Source organism: Tiliqua scincoides, chromosome 6 (assembly GCF_035046505.1).
Source record: "Tiliqua scincoides isolate rTilSci1 chromosome 6, rTilSci1.hap2, whole genome shotgun sequence".
NCBI lineage: Eukaryota > Metazoa > Chordata > Lepidosauria > Squamata > Scincidae > Tiliqua > Tiliqua scincoides.
Window position 1 is genome coordinate 51221860 of NC_089826.1, and position 22513 is coordinate 51244372.

The window sequence follows — 22513 nt, forward strand, 5'->3', positions numbered from 1 at the left end:
GAGGGGCCACGCTCAATTACTCAGTAAAAATTACTCAGAGATGTTCTGCTCATACTTGGAGGCATTATAACATATTTCTGCTAGCTAGCTGAAACAACGGTTGGCCATCTAAAGCTGGACACAATCTTGATCCAACAAATTATATTTAAACGACTACATTATATACACATTTTAAGGCTCATCTGTAATTCTGCAGCATTTCAATGTTTACTATGCCAGCAAATAAAGAAATAAAAACGATAGTGAAGGTATATTAAACATGTCTTCCTTTTGCATGCTGTACATATACACACACAATGCTTCAAAACCTTTTTCTTTAAAAATAAAGGAAATTAAAGATCTAAGTAACGCAGCAATTTGACAATCTGCAGGTACACAAGAGCTCTGCACAACCCTGGAGAATACAGGAAAAGAGTACAGAGGCAGAGCTAAGGTAACCAAATTTAATTTCAAGGTCTATTCTCTTCTTGATGAGCACACATTTAACTCCCATTAGTATTAAGAGGAGTCAAGGAGGCACATCAAGGCAAACTAATAATAATAATAATAAAATCCCCTTGGTTCAGCACACTTCAAAGCAATGCTTAGCTTAAATGAACAAACACGGAAAAAGCATTAAAGGGGCATTAAGGAAATTATGGAAAAACAAAAGAATCAATGGATTTCAAAGCTAAGTTTGTTGGCCTGTTTTTAATGCTTCATATTGTTGCTATGAGCTGCTGGCTATGGGCTGGACTGCGTGCATTCCCATTGGTAATCTACAACATGGTGTAGAATTTCATAGTCTGACCATCTCACTATATTTTCTAAGACTAGACTCTAGCACCTGGACCACCCACAAGAGTATGGAAACTTATTTGTAACGTTTGATTTCTAAAAGATCTACTGAGGGTGCAATCCTAACCCCTTTTGTCAGTGCTTTCCAGCAGTGGCATAGCTGTGCCAATGGGACATGTGCTGTACCCTGCAGTTGGGTGTCACTCACTGAGGCCTCCTCAAAGTAAGGGAATGTTTGTTCCCTTACCTCAGAGCTGCATTGCCCTTATGTCAGTGCTGGAAAGCACTGATATAAGGGGTTAGGATTGTAGCCTGAGTTTGGTATCTTTATCTTGGGCATATTATTGTTCTGTGCTAACCATCATAGCCTTTTGCCTCTACTTTTTCTGCCTCCCTCTCATTCACTCTTCCTGCTCAATTTTTTTGATTATTTATTATTGGTGGTGGTTTATTGTTCACTTTGTATACCATCTTTGGTCCTTTGGGAGAAGGGCAGAAAAGAAACTTTTGAAAATGCACAATTCTTGCCAAATAAAAGTCTACTTCAACTTATCTACACTCACAATATTAGCATAAGAATACATACAGAAATTGCCTAGTTCTTGCCCCAGTAAGCAGTGAGGATGCAGCAATCCGAAAAGGAGGGCCAGCCTTCCTTGCCTACCTCCTCTTCCTGCTGCTGCCCCAGCTTGGCAAGCAGTGGGGGGGGGGAGGAGAAGCAAGAGCACAAACCCTCACTGGGGACCCAAAACTTTGCTACTCTAGTCCAACTCATCCAAGACTCGGCCCATTCCTGGTGTGTAGCAATATTTACCTGTTGGTGGGGTGAAGTCACCAAAACCGTAACACAGAACTCCAAGAGCTGCCGTCTCATTTCAGAGCGAATACTACAAAATCCTCCTCCTAGCTGCAAAATTGCCTTAGCTTTATCTATTGTTTATATCTTGTGGATTTTGGAAGCATAATTCCCATAGCTCTTCAGTTACAAATCCTGCAATACTTTGTTCAAACATTCTATGGATTTAATACGAGTACAAGAGCACGACACGGAAATCCCAGGGCAACTTCTACAAGGAAATTTATACTGCCGCAGCAGTTATTTCTTTCAGACTGATACAGTTTATTGACGTGTTCACAAAACGTATTGTACAATTTGCAGAAGTCATTGACAAATACATTGCAAGCAAAAGAAGGTAGCTATATTGTACAGCAATGCCAAGCTCCTACTGAAGCTTGACACTACAATCAAAATAAGCTTAGCCTGGAGTGAAAAAAAGAAAAATTATGTCAATTTCAAGATTGATTACCCCACAAAATAACCTTGATTTTTATAAACCAACCAACATTATGCACTGTGAATGACTTCTGACAGCACACATCTTTACTAAGAAACAAGCAAGAAGCTTGGAAGTTATCTTGACGGTTGCAATACTATGTATATTTATCTAAGCTCCACTGAACATAATTGGACTTGCTTCTAGGAAATATACACAGGACTATACTATACAGGCTACTGCGCTTGATTCCTGCAGCAAGTGACTAGGGGAATTAAGAGTTTGCCATGATTCTGCCTTGTTCCCCAGTTTTTCTCTTTTTACACTCATTACGATGAGCTAGACACTCTCAAAAGTGCATTCTAAAAGCTTCTAGCTCTTAATGCAGTTCTCATATAACAATATTTTTTGTATTCTTGGCACAGCTGAACCACTGTACACAATTAGAACCAGATGGCTGGAACCAGATGTTTTGTCCTGTGTCTGTATGAGCTACTGGTTGGAGCATCTACACCAGCTATTTCAAAACCAGCTATCCTGATACTTTGTATATTGCTTTTGCTGTGAGCGAAAGTACAGCCTGAGAATTGATACTAAAATAGCGGAATATCACATTTAGCTTTCAGATTTAAAACAATATCTCTTCAGAAGATCAGCTGCTAGAAATGCTGCAAATGGAAAGCAATTTCAAATGTCACCACACATTTTCAATCTTGTTTACTAACACATAATTCAAAATTTGGGCTAAACCAATACTACAATCTACATCAGCTGCAAGGGAAGGAAAAATGCCAAAGATGACAATGTCCAACAAAGATTACCATTAGCAAACTGAGCCTCAATTTTGTGGTTAAATTATAGATGCAGTTGTACATGCAACAAACCTCACAAAATTAGCCTGGACAGGTTGTTAAGTTCAGAAATCAGGGGATCGCCTTCAAAATATAGAATCCTTAATCCTGTCCCTGCTAACTGGCAAAGAGGCACTTCTTCAAGTAGAACACTGCTCAAGTTTGGCAGGGGGACAGTAACTATCCCTCTTCACCCAGCACAGTGACTTTTCTGGAGGCTATTGCTGGTGTTCTTTTGAGTCTTTTTAGACTGTGAACCCTTTAGGGACAAGAAGCCATTTCATTATTTGATACTGTATGTAAACTGCTTTGTGAATTTTTATTAAAAAGTGGTATATAAATACTCTTTATAATAATAACAAATTTCTTGTTTCATTCATTAGAATAGTAATGCAAGAAATTGTCATGTAGTCACTTTGATCCCCTCTAGGGTACCATCAACACAGCTGCAATATTTGGTAAATGTAAACAATTTTGAATCACCATCAACAGGTTTCTAATATTGCAACCAACTTTGCTAGCTAAACACAATGGTAATTATAATAAATGCTTAATTTTTAAAAGTTAAATTGACATTTGTTTTTAAAAACCTATTTTTCTTTACTGTTACCTTAAGTTTTTTGTTCAGGGGCTAAGTTTGCTATCTAACTGATGTCCACACTGCATCTGAAAACAATCATTTAGGGCTTGGAAACGTTGTACACCACTCAAGGGGCCAGAGTGAAACACTGAAAACTTTCAGCTTTGTTTGATTTAACATATTTGTTTCATTCAGAGAGTTCCAAAAGGAGCTTAGAAGTTCCATGAGATGTTAAGGATGTGCAAGTTCACTGAGAGGAAAAAATATGACTGATTGTCTTGCCAAAAGGAACTCTTAACCATTAAACCAATGTGCGCATAACCCTTCCTAGGTAGCTTTTGTTTTCATCTTAAGGTGCTGTTGTTACACAATGTCTGAAACAAGGGATATGAGGCTTCCCAAAATGTTTTTATAGGAATATTTAAAATATATCTAAAAATCAACCTCTTCAGATTAGAGTTTTGAAGATGTTCTAAGCATATGAACTGGTAATTGTGTTTCTCTACTATAAAAAGGGATGTGAAAGGTCATCCCTGCTTCATGTCATCCCAAGCAACCAGTCCAGACTCATATTTTCTGAATAACTATCTGCAATTTGGGTTTAATTTCATCTAAAAATTACAAAACAGAGACTTTTTCTAAATGCTCACTAGCAGGCTTAGGTATACAGACAGCCCCATGACAGCGGATCCTGTATCTGTGGTTTCAGGGGACTCCTGTGCGCCCCCGCACCTTCCGAAGATGAGGGCAGCTGTGCTCCTCTCACCTTCGGAGGGTCTTCTGAGCCCCGCAAAGGCCGCGAGTGTCTGCCTGCAGCCTCTGCAGACCTCAGAATGGCCACTTTGGTCGAAAAATATCACTTCTGGGTTTTTCATAAAACTGGTAACGTTTTAAAGGCATAAAAATGTCACTTCTGATTTTATGAAAAAGGCCAGGAGTGACTTTTTTTTGGTCAAAATGGCCATTCTAAATTCTAAAGAGGCCGTGGGTGGACACACACAGCTGCTGCGAGGCTCAGAAGAACCTCCGGAGGTGAGGGGATCACAACTCCTCTTGCTTCTGGAGGGCAGGGGGCATCCCCAGTATCCATGGGGGGTTCTGGAATGCAACCCCTGCAGATACAAGGGCATGCCTGTAATATGAATAATTGGTGCTGTGGTTTCTCATATGAATATTAGAAATCAGGTTGGATTGTGCATATTTTATACAAACAAAGAACCCAGAACACCATTACTGTGGGCCCTCCTTATCTGCAGGTTCATCATCCCCAGATCTGAATATCCACAGATGCTGAACCTATGGCTCTGAACCTCAGAGACCTCGTAAACATGGCCGGAAGTGCCTTCCAGTTGCATCCGGGAGGTCATCCGGGAGGTCATCCGGGAGGAGCAATCTCCCTGCTCCAATGAAGGCCTCCTGGACACTTCTGAAAGGTGCTTCTGATTTGCCAAAAAACCAGAAGTGCCTTCAAGTCGTGTCCAAGAGGTCTTCTGAGGCACAGAGAGGCAGCTCACTGTTGCCTGGAGGTTTCTGAAAAGCACTTCTGGTTTGCCAGGACTGCCTCCACCCACAGATTTCATTATTCACAGAATTCATTATCTGTGGGTGGTCTTGGAAAGGCTCCCCCATGGATACCAAAGGCCCACTGTATGTTTGACAACAGAGTGCTATATAATCTGTAACAATAGCTAAAACATACTACAGCAGAATGTTATTCTTACCTGAGAGGAATATGTATGACCATCCGATCCACAAACAGGATGGGTATAAACTGCTGGACACTGCTTGCATTTAGATGAGAGAGGACCAACTCTCCACTGCTTATGACCTAAACCAGCTTCTTTCATACTGCAAGAAAACAGAGCAAGTAGCATAGTAAGCAATAATTAAAAGGCAACATACATCAGGCCATAACATGAAGAGCTACAAAGTTCTTTACAAAAGTGAAAGTAAGTAAACTGTTTAAGGAACCATATTGCCTTGTCAAGACTTCATTTAAATAAAAACCGTAAAATTTTACATCTCAGTTTCTGCCCTTGTTAACAGGATAAATGTTGACATCTCCACAGAGAGATCAGAGTGGGCCAATTGCTTGTGAGGAACTGATAATGCTGAAGGAGCAAACAGACTTCAAGAAAACTGCCCTTCACTTTTCATCTCAGGCATAGAAAGACTAATCAAAGGCTAACAGAAAGGAGAGCATCACATAAGACACTGGTATACTGTGAGGTGTCAAGAGGGAGACCAAGGGGAAGCAAAATCTGTTGAAATATGGAATTTATGTATTTATCTGAGCACTAACAATCAAAAGCAGGGGGCAAAGCCGATTGCATACTGGAAAAAGAGTACATGGGTCTGTATTCTGGTGAGTAGAAATATAAAATTTCTGGACATTTTGAAGCCATTGGAAAAAAGTTTTTTCCCTCAATTGGGGGGGGGGGGGAATGAAAATGTTGGAATTATTTTCCTTGCAAGCCTAAATTTATTTCACTCCTTTAGCAGCACAAAATGCCTCATTTATAACCCAACATATAAAATTGTGCTATTTAGCATATACAGGTGGAGCCTCACTATTCGCAAGGGTTCCGTTCCTGGAACCCATGCGAATACCAAATTTTGCGTGAAACCAAGTCACAGGAAATTTGGGCTCCACCCAGCTCCAAACACGACCGGAGCCTTCCGGTATTCACTTGATGCTGAACACAGAGGAATCTGAGCCAAGCAAGAAGCACTGCTGAAATCCTTTTCCAGCATCAAGTTTGAAAAGTGTTGCACATTTTACCACAAGTTCCAATTGCCTCTATTTTTGCCTTTTGAGAATGTTTGTCAAATTTTTGCAGGTGTTCTATAGAGCTCAGCTCCCAACCAAAAATCACTGAGGAATTAACGCATTCTCTCTCCGGTGTATATTCATGTAAATGCACGCCCATGAACACTAGGACACCATGCAGTTTGTGTCGTACTATGCATGGTCAACCCTTGTTTCACCGCAGCCTTCTGTCCTGAAGCAATCCTGACACTAAGTTTCAATTAATTATTAATATTATCATTATTATTATTATCAGTATTTATACACCGCTTTTCAACAAAAGTTCACAAAGCGGTTTACAGAGAAAAATCAAATAACTAATAGCTCCCTGTCCCAAAAGGGCTCACAATCTAAAAGATTCTGGCTCATTAATCTAAAATTAATGCATTCTCATGTTCATTTTCTCTCTTCAATTTAATGCATTCAAGTACAGGGTACTAGGAGGAATAATATTATATTCTCAAAGAATAGGGAGAAACATTTGCATAATCGTGCAATTTTTATAGTCCTTTTTATTGATTTATTTTATATTTATCTATTTTTTGTTTTGAAAGCTAGCTGCCCTGAGTGCAGTTGGAAAGGTGGGATATAAAAAGTTTGCTTAAACCAACCAACCGTTTACGCTGCCAGAAAAAGAAAGCACAAAACTACAAACACTGAGGAATATGTGCTTCATTGCCCAGTTAGCAGTCTTACCATATTCCCATTTGCAGATTCAATTCTACTATACAGTAGGTTCTCATTGTCCACAGGTTCAGTATCTGTGGATCTGACTCACCACAGGTTCCAAACCCACGGCAGGAGGACATACAGAGGACCTCCTGGATGCGACCAGAGGTCACATCTGGGTGGTCCTCAGCGAGCTGGACCACAGATTTCTTTACCCGCAGTTTTCAGCATTCATGCGGGTTCCAGGAATGGAAACCCCACAGATGTTGAGAGACAACCTGTACATCCAAGAGTGTGTAAGGAAAGCTCAAACTATTCCCACTGTGCAAAGCAGAAAAATATTCATAATAAGCAAATTAAACCATCCAGATTTGGGAATATGGCAGCCTTGGAGCTCAGCATGTGATACTTTCAAATACTAGCTTTATTTTTTATTGTGCTTTCATTGTTCTGTTTGACAGTTGTCTTCCGGCTCCAAGTTGCTTAATATATTAGCTTAAAGGCAACAGGATTTTATTCACTCAGTTTGTTTCCCATAGGCTAGAAAAGGTAAGGGATGTTGGGAGATCACAAGTCTGAATCATTTTTAAGAATAGCTCAGATAATTTTCTCTTTTATTACCCTATGGTCATAGTTGACAGGAGAAAAAAAAGGAAGATTTAAATGAGGCAGATTTAAATACCTTTAATTTAAACCTAGTGGCATGTACTGCTTGAAAGTGATAGCTGCTTAGTGTAACATTTGTACATGGTTTATGTTTTTCTCCCTCCTGACAACTTCCAAGATAGCTGAAGAACTTAACAGTGAAATACTAAGCATGTATGTTCAGAAGCAAGACCTGTTGAATTCAATGGGACTTACTCCCAGGTAAGTATGCAAAGAATTGTAGTTTACCAAACTATCAGCAATGAGGTCCACAAAGGAGAAGGAAGAATGGCACAAGAAAGCTTGCCCATGTAACCACACTGCACCAGTTCTCCCAGTGCCTTCTGCCTACTTCTGCTTATGATTGACCTGATTATAGTTGTGCATCGCTAAGTGACAGGGATGCAGACCAGCACCCCCATCGCCAAGGGAGTCTTGACTTTATGTGAAGCCTCTGAAGCCACCAGAGGCTGGGGGGGTGGTGGTGAACAGGGACCAGCAGTGGCTGTCACATATGTGGGCTGTCACCAGTTGGGAAGTCGGTAAGTGTACCTGTAATTCCCAGTGGCGTCACTAGAGTTTGTCTCAACTGGGGTGTGAGGCCAGAGCGTCACCCCCATGATGGACCTCCTCCCAAGCAGTGGGTGGGACACTGCCTTGGGCAGTGGGTGTGGTGATGTATCATTGCCCCGCCCTGCTGGCTTTTGGGGTATAACTTTTGATAGAATAGAGATATTTCAACACAGTTTGTTTCATTGCATTTTGCATGAAACTACGCAACAATTGATAGATAATATGATGATATTATTTGAAATTACCAAGATTTTAAAAATTTTGGCAAGTAGTAGTGTCAACCCCTCTGTGCGCTTCACCAGGCGTGGCCCACACCTCTCTAGTGATGCCTATGTTAATTCCCAAAAAGTATTTATACACACACACATGAAGGCATGTTGACTCTAGCATTAATTTGTAGTTTCGTGCTCCTCTTCCAGTTTAGGATAAAAGAGGCAACTTATCTTTCCACTATGTGATTCTTAAGATTTATGTAGTAAAAACCCACAGTAATTCAATTTTAAAAACACACATACTAAATGACAGAAAACATATTCCAGACAAAAAGGGTCATTTTGAGTAAAATGAACATGTAATGCTGGAATACTACTCAGGAGTGAGTAATTGCATTTTGTACAACCCCTCACATGAGGTCAGGTGTGGAACTTTCCACTTGTGGCATCATGTAGGCATTAAAAAAGCTGAGGTTTTTGGAATACTTTGGATTTCAGAATTCTGGATAAGGAATGCTCAACCTATACTTGCCTAGGTGTGGGACTGACCCTTAGAGATACATAAAGTCCAAAAATAAGTTACATGGGGGGGGGGGCAAATTGACAACTTCTCAAACTCACCATCACTTGGTACTAACAAAGACAAACCATTAGCACAATTATGTGTCACCCTGTAATAATTCTTGACAGTGAACTGCATGGAGTCACTAAAAAAGGAAGCTCTATTTCAAGATATATAGGATATATAACAGTACAATATAAAGTCAAAGATATAAGGTGGATGAGGTATCAAAAAAGCAAACAAAGTCTAGAGAGCACAAGAGATGCAAGACATGTGATGCAATGTAATTTTAAATCATCATCTAGGACAGCAGTTCCCAAACTATGGTTCCAGGTCCCACTAGTGGTTTGCAACCCCATTTTTGGTGGTTCCTGAAACTGACAAGGCGGATTAGGCTATGTGCATCAAGGGTTAAACGACCTGCCTGGGGGGGGGGTACTGCTGCTTAATCAGTATTATAGACACAGCATTATATATGCTTAATCAGCTTTTTGTCTGAGCGACTAGTAAAATGAAACAAATGGGGGGGGGGGTCCGGTTGCTAAAATGTTTTGGAACTACTTATCTACGAAGTCTAAATCCTCCATTACACAAAGACAATTTAAACACTACAACAACTGCAAAAGGACATTTTAAAGGTTAATTACGGAAAGCTATGATTTTATTTTCCTTGGTAAAAACTGCATAAGAGTGAGATGAAGCAAGGGCACTGGATTGAAGAAATAATGTGCTTTCTGAGATCTAATAAAAAATAGGTTTACATGCAAATAAGAATCTAATTCAGGAAAAAGTATCTTGAAGAAATTTAACAGGAAAAAGAAAACTAATCAAAGAAGTGGCAGTTCAATTAAAAGTTTCCTCCAAATTCCAAGGGTTGAACTTGTACAAAATTTGACTCTAGTTCTCTTGGACACAGAAAACTGCCTTTGACGAATCAGTATGATCCATCTAGTTAAGTACAGCCTACACCAGAGGTTGGCAACCTATGGTGCATGGCCTGGATTCAGCCCGCCACCCTAAGTCATCCGGCACACAGGGCACTCGGTTTAGGAGGCAAAGCTGTGCACCAGACAGGGCATGACAGCACTTGAGCAGGAGACTTTTCAGCAGTATGAAAGTTCAGTGATGATGTTATAGTCAAACGTCCAGCCTTTTCTGCCCGAAAGATTGCAAACGCCTGGTCTATATTGACTAGTGGTGCCTTTGCAGTTAGGGTTTGAGAAAGAGGTCTTTCCCAGTCCTCCCTGGATATGTCAGTTGTTGAAGACCAGACAGACTTTTTGCAGATACAGATTTCACCAATCACCTGTCTTCTATTCTAAGCTCACAGTGTTGTGACAACAACTATATCTCTAACTGGTGAACTAGATGCATCTTAAATCTCCTTGATGGACCTGGAACTTGATTTTCTTAAGCCATTTTTGTATATTAGTATAATGGGAAATATTCCCTATTTCCAGGTATAGCAAATAACAGCTTTATTTTATCAAGCTATAAGTAAGCCTAGCTTTTTCTTATGATGGGTATTTACTGTATAGGTAAGTTGAACAACTACAAAATACATATATTGCCTCTGTATGTGTTGTGAATGATGCATGCTTATTTAAATTGCAGGTTTCCCTACAAATTACGGATGGGTATGTAATGATCAAGCAACCTGCTGGCATTATGATGAAGAGGAAAAAAATGATTAATGTATACACACATCTGTCAATCACAACTGATGCAATGTTTTGTGCAACTGATGTATTTTTTTTGCTTAGCACCTGTACTATCAAGTACAAAATAGACTGTAAGAGATAGCCTTTAGGCTATGGTTATTTCCTTCAGAATTCTAAAAAGTACCTTCATTAATAACCCTTTGCACGATCTAATCTTTCAAAGACATTACTTGATCAATTGGTTAAATACAAGATCAGTTAATGGCTTTTCCACAACTTTTTCTGTAGAATAAGACACACACAGACACCAAAGATATGCTTGATTTCATTAGAAAGATCATTTGCTTTGAATATAATTTGGCAGCTTCCTACAAGCAGCAGAACAGATCAAAACAAAAACAGAGTTTCACTATAGTAGCATGTGCACAAATCAAGTAGGGAGTTACTCTCTATTTGAATGCAATAAGGCACACTTAAATAATATGACTCACTGGAATTAGAATTCTCATGTAAATATTTTTCATTACAGAAATGGCATATGCATATACTAGCACTTACAGAGCCACTTTGAATACCACTTGGGAGATAAAGTGGGAAATAAATTTGAAAATAAATATAACCAGAAAAAGCACAGGGAGCATTGTGGTTCAAGTACAGCCTTACAGCTCACTGAAAGAGTAACAACGCAAAAACCTTGGTCACTTTGCTACCACCAGTAGATGGCATTTGCACACCCAAATCCAGTGATCCCCTGGCACGAACATTAGTGACTGGGGAAGTAACCTGGGGAACCAACTGATCAAAGAAATCCCTTCTTGTCTGCACCCACCCTTGTCCTGGGTAGCACCAGTCCAAGACACCATCAGGGATAAAAGATATAGCTTCGTTTGTTCTCGATAGACTGAGAGCCCAATCCTGTGGTCAGCAGCACGGCTCTGTGCCGCCGACCACAGTTGAAACGTGCCATAAGGCACATTCGCGGGGCTCACTGCCAGGCTCTCACCGGTGCTAGCCCAGCGCCAGCCGGTGCTGGGCTAGCATGGGTCCTGGACCAGGAGCAGCGGAACGAGAGGTGGTAGCATGGACAGGGGTGTGGAGGAGGTGTTCCAGGGAGGGGGGAGGCCAGCGGGGGTGGGGGCATGCCAAGGGGTGGGTGGGAGGCGTGCTGGTGGGTGGGTGGGAGGAGGATCCGCGGAGCTGAGCTCTGCAGGATCCAGGACACCTGTGGAGGATCCAGGGTGCCCACTGCGGGGCTGCTTACCTTACTCGGGGGAAGGGGATGAAAGTCCCCTTCTCCAGAGGAGCCTCCCGTGGTAGCATGGAAGGTGCAGGATTTGGCGGCAGCCCTTTTCGGTGCCGCAAAGCCTGGGTGCTCCGGGCAGCTCAGGATTGGGCTGCCCATAAGCTGTAAATAAATACAACACGAATCAATCAACACTAATATAAAAAGAGTGATAAAAACAGAGGCATTGGAATTTAGATGCACAAACACAACTTGGGAGTCAGGGGCAAAATGAAAATCAAACTTGATGCAACTTGATTTGATTCCTAGATACTGCAAAGTTTTTCCTGCACTTTTTAAAGTTTTCCTATAACATGGGTCCCTCTTATTCAATCTGCCTGAAACTTTTCAGATATCTTAAGGAAGCATGATATCTGAAACTTTTCAGGTATTATATTTTAAGGAGATAATATGTCCTATATTTAAGCAATTTGGTTGAAAAATACTAATGTTATATAAATCAGAAGTTGGGGATAGGTCTTCACTGCAATCCACTGAAGATTTATGGATTTTCCATTCATTAAAAAACACAAACTACAAGACTGCTGCAAGTCTACTGCCCATTTCCTATCTCTTGAGATACAGATTTGCAAAAAGAAACAAATAAATAATAGATATCCTTTTCCCTAGAAACATGAGTTAAGCACAAAGACTGAAGGTTCAGAAATTCATATTGATTTCCCCAAGAGGAGCTTTTTCTTACTGAGAAATAAAAAAAATTAAAGCTGAAATTCTAAACACACTTAGAAGAACAAACCCCATTTGACACAATTGGCTTTAATTTCAAGTAGACATGCACAGAATTGCAGTGTGCTACCATTATTCTCTATGCTTTAATAAATCTGAGGATTATGATTTCCCCCTGTACCCGGATTCTTATCAAAAGAGCAACCCTGATTCAATATAGTTTCACATATTTATTAAACTTGCAAGACATTGATTAGATAAATAGCCCATCCTCTTTATGAAAATCACACCCATACTACCATTATCCTTTCTTATCTTTATCCTATACCAGTGGGTCCCAAACTGAACCGCGATCCCCGGGGAACGGCTGAAAGCAGCCAGGGGAGCTGCAGAATCGTTGCTTGAAGTCCCTCCTTCCTCAAAGCTAGCATTTCCAGAGGAAGAGCTGGAAAAAGATGGAGACCACGACATTCTCTCCCCTTCTTGGTTCACTGAGGCTGCCTGAACCCAGCTGGGGCTTCTGCTCCTGTTATTTCACTTTCATTTCACATTCAATTTTTTGGTGCAGTGGTTAGCAATAAAAGTGTCTTCACAATAGTGCAGTGGTTCCCACAGGGAGTTTGAGCCCCGCTGTAGGTTCTTGCGGGGGAGGCAGCTACAAGATCACCGGAATCGCGTCACTGTCAAGAGGCAGCAGACACAACAGGTTAGTGCTTGCATGTACTTTTTGCACACGTGATTGCCTTTGCAGCGAAACTCCAGTATGCACCTCTCTCTCTCTCTCTCTCTCTCTCTCTCTCTCTCTCTCTCTCACAGCAGCAGCAGCAGCTTGATGACTTTGTCAGCCAGACACCTCACAGGATTTCTAAGGCCTATTTGGCACTCGGAGCCTGACACTTGCTACCTTGGGTCACATACCAGTGCAGTAAGCAAACAAATCAAGCTCCCTTCATCCCAATTATTTTCAGGAGAAAAATGGAAGTACTACTGAGGTCAGGCTTACCCCACTTCCCCCCCCCCCAAATGTAATGGGGAGCAGCAGTTTGAAAAAGTTTGGGAACCACTATCCTATGCAAGCACATGCTTTAAATACAAATATACAGGTGGAGCCTGTTTATCTGTGGGGGTTCCTTTCCCAGACCCCTGCCCCATGGATTCCGAAAACTGTGGATAATGAAATCTGCTGTTTTCGGAACCCATCAGAGCTCTGAAGGTGATGAGCCTTTCTAATGCCCATAGAGGCTGCACATGGCCTTTATGGGCCTCAGAATGGCCTCTGAAGGCAACCAGAGCATAGCTCCGGTCACCTTCAGCAGCTTCAGGTTGGACCCACATTGAGCTAGGTTTGCGGATAAGTATGCTCAACCTGTATCTCTATCCATATTCATCCACCCAGAAGTGAGAAAATTTCCACTGGAGAGTTGAACACACGTTTCAAAATTTCCTCATCTACTCCATAATATTCTCAAGAGAAAGGACCGTAGTTTCACTTCTTGGTCCTTCCAAATTCTAAGGTTGAAAACTATTGGATTATTTAGCTATTTATTTCCACAAACATTGTTCATAATCAGTTATCCTGGAAACTACTACAACTACTGATGGATTACTAATGCCACACAGTCATTCCATTGCAAAATGCAGAAGAGTAGGATTTTATTAAGTATAAAACAGGACAATATAGAAATGCTTGGACCTCACTGACTGAGTAGATCATGAAGTACCTGATTTGTTATGGGTATTGCTCTAATGCAACCCAAATTTTAATACTAATACTAATGCTTTTAAAGGAAAAAATTTTTATATCTCTTACCCCAACATTTGCAATCTGACATTTTAGGGCAGTAATCCAAGACACGACTTCTGGAATTCAGAGATTGCACTACTTTTCTCTTCGTGCAGATCACCAAACCACAGCCTGGAGGCAACATGCAAGGGAATTAGGAAATGTACCATATGTGAAGTCCAATGGAGGGATGCAATAATTGCTTCTTTATCCTTTTTACCACAGTCCATGGATAGTGGAAGCTGCTAGCATGAGCAGGGAGTCATTTATGCATGTAAAATGCAAACTACATTACTCATTTATAGTCAGCACTTCAGAAATCATAATGGGGTGTGACTGAGATACCAACAAACTTTCAAGTGCATTGTACTGTGCAAATGCCGCTTGGTGTTCACTCTGCTTAAAGTGCTCAGACACTCATAGCTGAAATGGCCTTGTCCCCTGGGAGAGGTTAAGGTGGGTCAAACACTACATGCAAGTCTACTGCCATAGCAATCAGTTAGCGAGAAGGAAAAAAAAATCAAATATTAATGAGTCATTGTGGAAGCCTCTCTTAAAGAAACCTCAAATATGGCCTCCCACTGCAACTTCTAATAAATGTCCTACATCTCCAGTTAAACATTTTCAATCAAAGACAATCTCAGCTCTCATTCTGCATGGCACTCATCCCTCCATTAGTGTAAAATTTATTTTAAAGAAAAAGGTTCCCCATAAGGTCCTGCTCTCTTCCTCCTGGTTCTTGTTAACTTCCACCATCCACATGCATTCCTATGAAAGAACAGAGCCGCCACTTTGTATTTTGTACACAATTAGGATAGATCGTATGATACACTTATGCAAGAACTGTATTTTGTTCCTGAAAGCATGAAGTGTGCTAGTAATCACAAAACGTTAATTGTGATGCTATAGCATTATATAAGAATGCACAGTTTAAAAGGCTCTAACACATTCACAAACCTTTTTACCTCTCAGTTCTTCCAACTGTTTTCTTGTCAAGCAAAATTAAAATACCAAGGAGCAAATCATTTCCCCCCCCCCCTAAAGCGGGGTAACTTTGCAGGGCAGTGCAAGAATAACAACAATTGCACAGTTCCACAGTAATTGGACTAATCAAAGCCATATAATGTTATCATTGTGAGTAAAGTAGTCCTGCTCGTTAGCCCATTACAAAAGAATTACTGTAAATTCAGCCTACGTGCAGCATCACTTCCTGTGCAAACAAACATAGATAATACAACAAGCTTGAAACTTTTCCAAGCTGGCAGACTTGCAACACAAATTATGCAGAGAAACAGAAACCTTTCACTAGAGTCAATAGAGCTTGGTGCGTAAGAATGATTAAATGTTTTTGAACACAAGTACACATCACAATAATGAATCAGACTGAAAATTTCCAAGAAGGAACTCAACTGCACCAGCTGGGCTTCTTCAGACAGCAGTGCTATAATGCAAAATGATGACATTCTAAACAGCCTCATTTCTAACTTCTAAGCAATCTGTCTAAACCATGACTTAAGGAAAAAAAGAACAAGCCATAATTTAAAAAGGGGGGGGGGACTTTTCGCATAACTGCTAATAGAGAAGGAAAATAAACCCTATCCTTGTTTTCTTTCTTATTTGAAAGCAAAGGACCATACTGTGATTCACCTTGCACTGAAACCTAAGTCATGTCATGATAGCTATACAGTATTGGCATTAAAAAATTCCAGAACACTCAATACACACAAAGAAAGTAAGCAGTGAATAAAATTAAATAAATAATAAATAAAGTCAACATAAAATAATGCAAAACCACCAAGGCCAGGAACCATTCACTGCTGCAATTCCATTTACAAAGGAGTAAGAGAACAGTAAGAATTATGCCTAGTCAAAATAAAATAAAGAAATTTTGCTACATTTTGTGTGCAGCTCTCATTTTACCAATCCAACAGAAAGTGTACAATGTCAAAATCAGACCCATGAGGATTTGGCCTAAATGAGAATGAAAGTTGTTGATGCAGATCATTATAATGAGGACAATATAGTAACATATGAGTCAAAGTCTCAGTTGTGATCATATCACATGAACAAACCTGAGAACTCACCACTGACCCACTGATTCTAGCGCTCAAAACATTTGAAGGCATAATGATAAACCTGGCCAAAGTAAGAGCTCTGCAAAATGGAGGAGTTAATAAAATGTAAAGATGGCTGGACCTGGAGTTAGAAAGCCATGAAAGCCCAAGATGCCAAGGAGAACATGATTTAAGGGCCGTGGCCTGAACACCAAACTTTTCCGAGTGGTGAAGACCAGAAGTGATTGTGAGGAGCTCCAGAAGGATCTCTCCAGACTGGCAGAATGGGCAGCAAAATGGCAGATGCGCTTCAATGTCAGTAAGTGTAAAGTCATGCACATTGGGGCAAAAAATCAAAACTTTAGATATAGGCTGATGGGTTCTGAGCTGTCTGTGACAGATCAGGAGAGAGATCTTGGGGTGGTGGTGGACAGGTCGATGAAAGTGTCGACCCAATGTGCGGCGGCAGTGAAGAAGGCCAATTCTATGCTTGGGATCATTAGGAAGGGTATTGAGAACAAAACGGTTAGTATTATAATGCCGTTGTACAAATCTATGGTAAGGCCACACCTGGAGTATTGTGTCCAGTTCTGGTCGCCGCATCTCAAAAAAGACATAGTGGAAATGGAAAAGGTGCAAAAGAGAGCGACTAAGATGATTACGGGGCTGGGACACCTTCCTTATGAGGAAAGGCTACGGCGTTTGGGCCTCTTCAGCCTAGAAAAGAGACGCTTGAGGGGGGACATGATTGAGACATACAAAATTATGCAGGGGATGGACAGAGTGGATAGGGAGATGCTCTTTACACTCTCACATAATACCAGAACCAGGGGACATCCACTAAAATTGAGTGTTGGGCGGGTTAGGACAGACAAGAGAAAATATTTCTTTACTCAGCGCGTGGTCGGTCTGTGGAACTCCTTGCCACAGGATGTGGTGCTGGCGTCTAGCCTAGACGCCTTTAAAAGGGGATTGGACGAGTTTCTGGAGGAAAAATCCATTATGGGGTACAAGCCATGATGTGTATGCGCAACCTCCTGATTTTAGGAATGGGTTAAGTCAGAATGCCAGATGTAGGGGAGAGCACCAGGATGAGGTCTCTTGTTATCTGGTGTGCTCCCTGGGGCATTTGGTGGGCCGCTGTGAGATACAGGAAGCTGGACTAGATGGGCCTATGGCCTGATCCAGTGGGGCTGTTCTTATGTTCTTATGTTCTTATGTTCAATGTCAAATATTTGGGTTCGAATGAGTTTAATGGCAGCCGAGAAAGGTAACCTGCAGAAACCCAATAGAAGTAAACAAGACTCAGTCTTGTAAATCAGGACAGTTAACTATGAACTAGAAATACGTATGTTTAAAAATACAAGTAGAGCATTTCCACAACTTCCACAAAGTTCCACAAAACTCTCTTCCACAAAGAGAGATTACATATTTTAGGAAAAATGGATCCAGCTACTGGAAATTAACCTGTACCTTGTTCTACTTGCTGAACAGCCCAATTCTAACCCGCACTGGAACAGGGAGGCTGGCCGGCCTGCCCTGTATTCAACACAGGGTTGAGGCTGCTTGTGGTTAAGCCGGGGCAAAGGGAATTCATTCCCCTTAACCCCAATGCAGCAGCAGCTCCAATAGTGCTACTCGGATCTGCGCCACCTCAAGAGGTGACACAGATCTGAGCAACCTGAAGCTGCTCCAGGCTGCCAAAGACCAAGGTTAGGATGTGGCACAAGTGCCAGATGGCCCTACCCTCTGCTCACGCATGACCCACCCACAGGCCTGCCCACCACCTGCCCCCCCACGCCCCCTCAAGCCTCCTTGCTGACCAGTCTCGGCCAGTGCAACCTGACCCTTCTGCCAGCCCAGCGGGGCTCATGTTGGCCAGAGGCCGGTGCACATTCATGTACCAGCCTCCCTCCCTGAATGGTGGTACAAAAGTGCTTTATGTCGCAACACCATCGGGCTGGTGCAAGGGATTTGCACCGGTCTATCATCAGGTCTGGATTGAGCCCTAAACTAACTATGTTCCATGACTGATCAGCTAGAATCCAGATTCCTGTATAGAAGTGGGGCATAATTTAGAGGTTGATTCTCTCATTAGTAACTGATTGTTCCTCTATTTCCTCATGCAGTGGCAGAGTTTCAAAAAGGAACTGAGCCAATGAAGTCCTCAAAAACAAATACCAACCACAACAAAAGTGATATTATGCTCTGCACTGTGTGTGGATCAAGAATTTATGTCACAATACAGCAGATATTCCTGCTTTGGCAAATATTCTAAATAGTTCAAAAACATTAAAGCAGCTAGGTAGAATAAATGCTGTGAGCTTTTTCAAATCATCCAAAACAAGAACATCCTTCATCATTAATCTTAATAAAACTTCATTTACATAAGAGAAAACAGTGTCACTATGATTCCATGACACATTTTCCCTTTCACAACATACATATCCCAACAAAGGGAGCATTTAAATAAAAACACTGTAAATCAATAAGGAGTGTTCTACCTCCCTAGATATTTCAGTGAGCAGTGACCATATAGGTGTAGATGCTCCCTAAAATCCTTTGCAAATTTATAAAGACAGAAAATTCAAATCCTAAAGATAAGGAAATGATAGGCCAAAGGGTGAGTTATTTTATATCACCTAAACTACCAGTAGTGCTGCAATTCTTGATTCTTGAGCGAAGACAAACCACTTGTTTAAAATGTTAAATGACCCCTACTAACAAATAGGTTTCAAAAATCACTGTTGGTAGTTTTGTAGGGGTCTGAGAAAGAAAGAAAGAAAGAAAGAAAGAAAGAAAGAAAGAAAGAAAGAAAGAAAGAAAGAAAGAAAGAAAGAAAGAAAGAAAGAAAGAAAGAAAGAAAGAAAGAAAGAAAGAAAGAAAGAAAGAAAGAAAGAAAGAAAGAAAGAAAGAAAGAAAGAAAGAAAGAAAGAAAGAAAGAAAGAAAGAAAGAAAGAAAGAAAGAAAGAAAGAAAGAAAGAAAGAAAAACTTTCTGCTTATAGTGGCATCATTCCAATATGAATCAGTCTCATTCTCTATAAGACTTTAATCTCTTAACCATCTAGTGCCAACGAGAACTAGCTAATATAAAGCAATATCGCTCTGGGCATTGTGTATAAAATGGAGCCACCATTTCAGCTCTCTAGCATTTCATAATTTATTCTAGGCTTTTGTCACATCATCCATCACAGACAAGGGTAACTGCTTCAGGGCACATAGATGATCACATCTGAGAGCTGAAAAGGAAATGTTTTCCCCCATGTTACTATACTACACAAATCAGGAATAGCTGGGAAAGGACATTGGGAAAAGCACAGAAGTAAATTAATGGTCTTTTACTCCATTCTATCTCTTATTCTTTTCTTACCATGCCCTATATCTAGTCACCCACAACTGTGTTGGAAGCAAATCAGGTCAATATCACCATGCTGTGCATCTCCAGGTTTTGCAGGTTTTGCAAACTAACCTCTAGTTTGTTCCGTATATAAAAATCAACATTGTAATCTCTCCATGAAGATGACATTTCAAGTGAAAATGTCCTTTCAAACACTTCCATTTCCATCATTCTGTGTATTTGGAACACGAGATTTCATGCCATTTCACTTTTTTTTCATTAAAAACTTGCACTCTCCAGGCAAAAATATAGCTGGGAAAAGTTGAAACAACATTTTAAACAGGGATTGACAAAAAAGTCAATATCAGAAATAGCAGTACACATTCTGCCCTCAAGAACCTCAAGTTTGGGTAACTGTATTTGTCAGAAGCATAATAATTTAATTAATGGTAGGTAAGACTCTCCTATTAAAAACAACAACAAAACATGTCTCCTCACCACCTTAGTACATTCCTTCTCCTGGCTTTTCAGTAGTGGACTCCACCTCAAAAAGCACATTGATGTTACTATCAGGTGGTCACCACATTCCAAACCAACTGAAGCTTCTGACAGCTTTCCAAAGACTCACCTAAAACTAATTATAATAGTACAAATGAAATGTCACAAGACAAGAGTCACCATAGCCAGATCCAATTCAAGAATGGGCACAGCTGCCACACCAGATGAATCAGGGTAAAGATGCTCCTAGCTGTGGACAACACCTGAGCAGTTAGATTCAGAGCTATGTTCAGCAGCACCACCATGCTAATAACTCAAAAATACAGCTAGGTCCTCTCCCAGATTCCTATCCCTAACAATATATATTGACTTGTGATGGCCACATGCAAATATAACAGGAAGCTACCTTTAGCAACCACAAGTTACCTAAGTTAGCTCATTTGTTGAATTTGCTGTAAATAGGCAAACTGAAAAAGTTACCAACAAAAAAATATTTTACAACAAAAGCAATTCATTTTGTGTTCATGTAATATAACAGATGGATGCACGTAATGGTGCATACATGATGGCTGTAATTGCAATATGATACCCTGGACTTTGAGGTGCTTTCAAGGGGAAGAGAGCTACCACATGATGAGTTAATCTGAACAAGTGACATGAAGGATTGACCAAGGCTGAATTTAACTATTCAACACAGTTTTGCTAACTATATGGGAAAAAAATATTTCATGAAAATATGTGAAAGCAGTACTAGCAAAACCAGAATTACAGAAGCAGAAAATGGTTCTTCTACCCTTATGCCATATCCCTCATGTTCACAAACACGAAACATCCATGTGTGTATTTAATCTTAAAAATGACCACAGGTTATACACCATAACTATAACCATGTCCCATGAAACATAAGCTCTTGATGTTCAGTCCTCCAGCTATACGCTTATAAAAAAAGCTCAGACAATGTACTTATATTCAGGATGCTTAGTGTGCACTAAATCGAAGCTTTTTAGCCAGTTGGCTTCCAATCACCCAATCGCAGCTGGGCTGTGGAGGCACTGCCTCTTTTTAAAAGACCGTGTTAGAAGTGCAAACATTGAACAAAAGAGATGAGCAGCATATGATGACACAGTATTTTAGTGTACTTTGAAATCTTTAAATTCAGCTACTTAGATTTTAAAAATAAAATATCTTCCATCACAGGTAAAATGCTAAAATTAGAGTTCCATATTATGGGCCCTAGGCTGTACCACTGTACAACCATTGAATTCTGGGAAGCGAGTTTTGTAAGAAACTATTTCATAACAAAATTTCTTTTAACAAGTGACAGAAGCTGTCTGCAATGTAATATGCAGAACTACCATACTTAAAAGACCCTACAGCACGGGTGCTCAATAGGTGGATCGCGATCTACCGGTAGATTGCGAGGCAAAATGAGTAGATCGTGGAGTGCCGCCCCCCCCTCTTCAGGTGCCTCTGGGAGGAAACGCCGGAAGTAAGGCCCATTGTACTCAATGGGGCTTACTCCCACGTAAGTGTGGCTAGGATTGCAGCCTCACAGCCTAATCCTAGGCATGTCTACTCAGGAGTAAGTCCTGCTATACTCAGTGGGGCTCAAGGTACACCAACATACATTGTACACATAAATGTTATATGTTATGATGGCGCGAACATTGTAAAAAAAACTCTGGTAGATCTCCGGGCCTTGCTGGGTTTCAAAGTAGCTCTCGAGCCAAAAAAGTGTGAGCACCCCTGCCCTACAGCATTATGTTAGTAGAAATACTTCCATGGATTAGTTAAAAACATGTGAAATCATTACAAGGGAATTAAGGGCCCAATCCTATGGTCTGCGCCACGCCTCTGCGGCACGGTCCACAGTCGCAAATGTGCCGTATGGCATGTTTGCAGGGCTTACTGCTGGGCTCCCACTGGAGGTGGCTCAGCTCCGAGTTCCGCAGCTTGGCAGTGCCTGCCACTGCTGGGCTGCAGAATGGCAAACGGGGCAGGGACAGGGGTGTTCCAGGGAGGGGGGAGGCCAGTGTGATGCGGGGAGGGGGCAAGAAGGCTGGTGTGATGTGGGAAGAGGGGGCGTGCCAGAGGCATGCCTGGGGGCAGGCGGAAGGAGGACCCGCGGAGCTCCACTCTGCAGGATCCTTGGTGCTCATGGAGGCTGCGTGCCTTACACGAGCGCCTTTACTTTAGCGGAGCCCTTTGGGTGCCGCTAACAGAGTAGCCCCATTGCAGGGCTGCCTCCCTTACCCGGG

At 41.1% G+C, this 22513-nt stretch overlaps 1 protein-coding gene across 5 annotated transcripts in view; it reads right to left on the minus strand.

Annotated features, from left to right (window-relative positions):
- SPOCK3 (SPARC (osteonectin), cwcv and kazal like domains proteoglycan 3) overlaps positions 1-22513 on the minus strand; it is a 186337-nt gene that overhangs the window by 53964 nt on the left and 109860 nt on the right. For 4 of the 5 annotated variants that reach the window (XM_066632197.1, XM_066632196.1, XM_066632195.1 and 1 more), the window contains one exon: positions 5204-5330. The exons of the other annotated variant lie outside the window; for it this stretch is intronic. In XM_066632197.1, coding sequence (XP_066488294.1) covers positions 5204-5330 — 127 coding nt within the window. The remainder of the gene's footprint in view (positions 1-5203; positions 5331-22513) is intronic. 5 annotated transcript variants of the gene reach the window in all.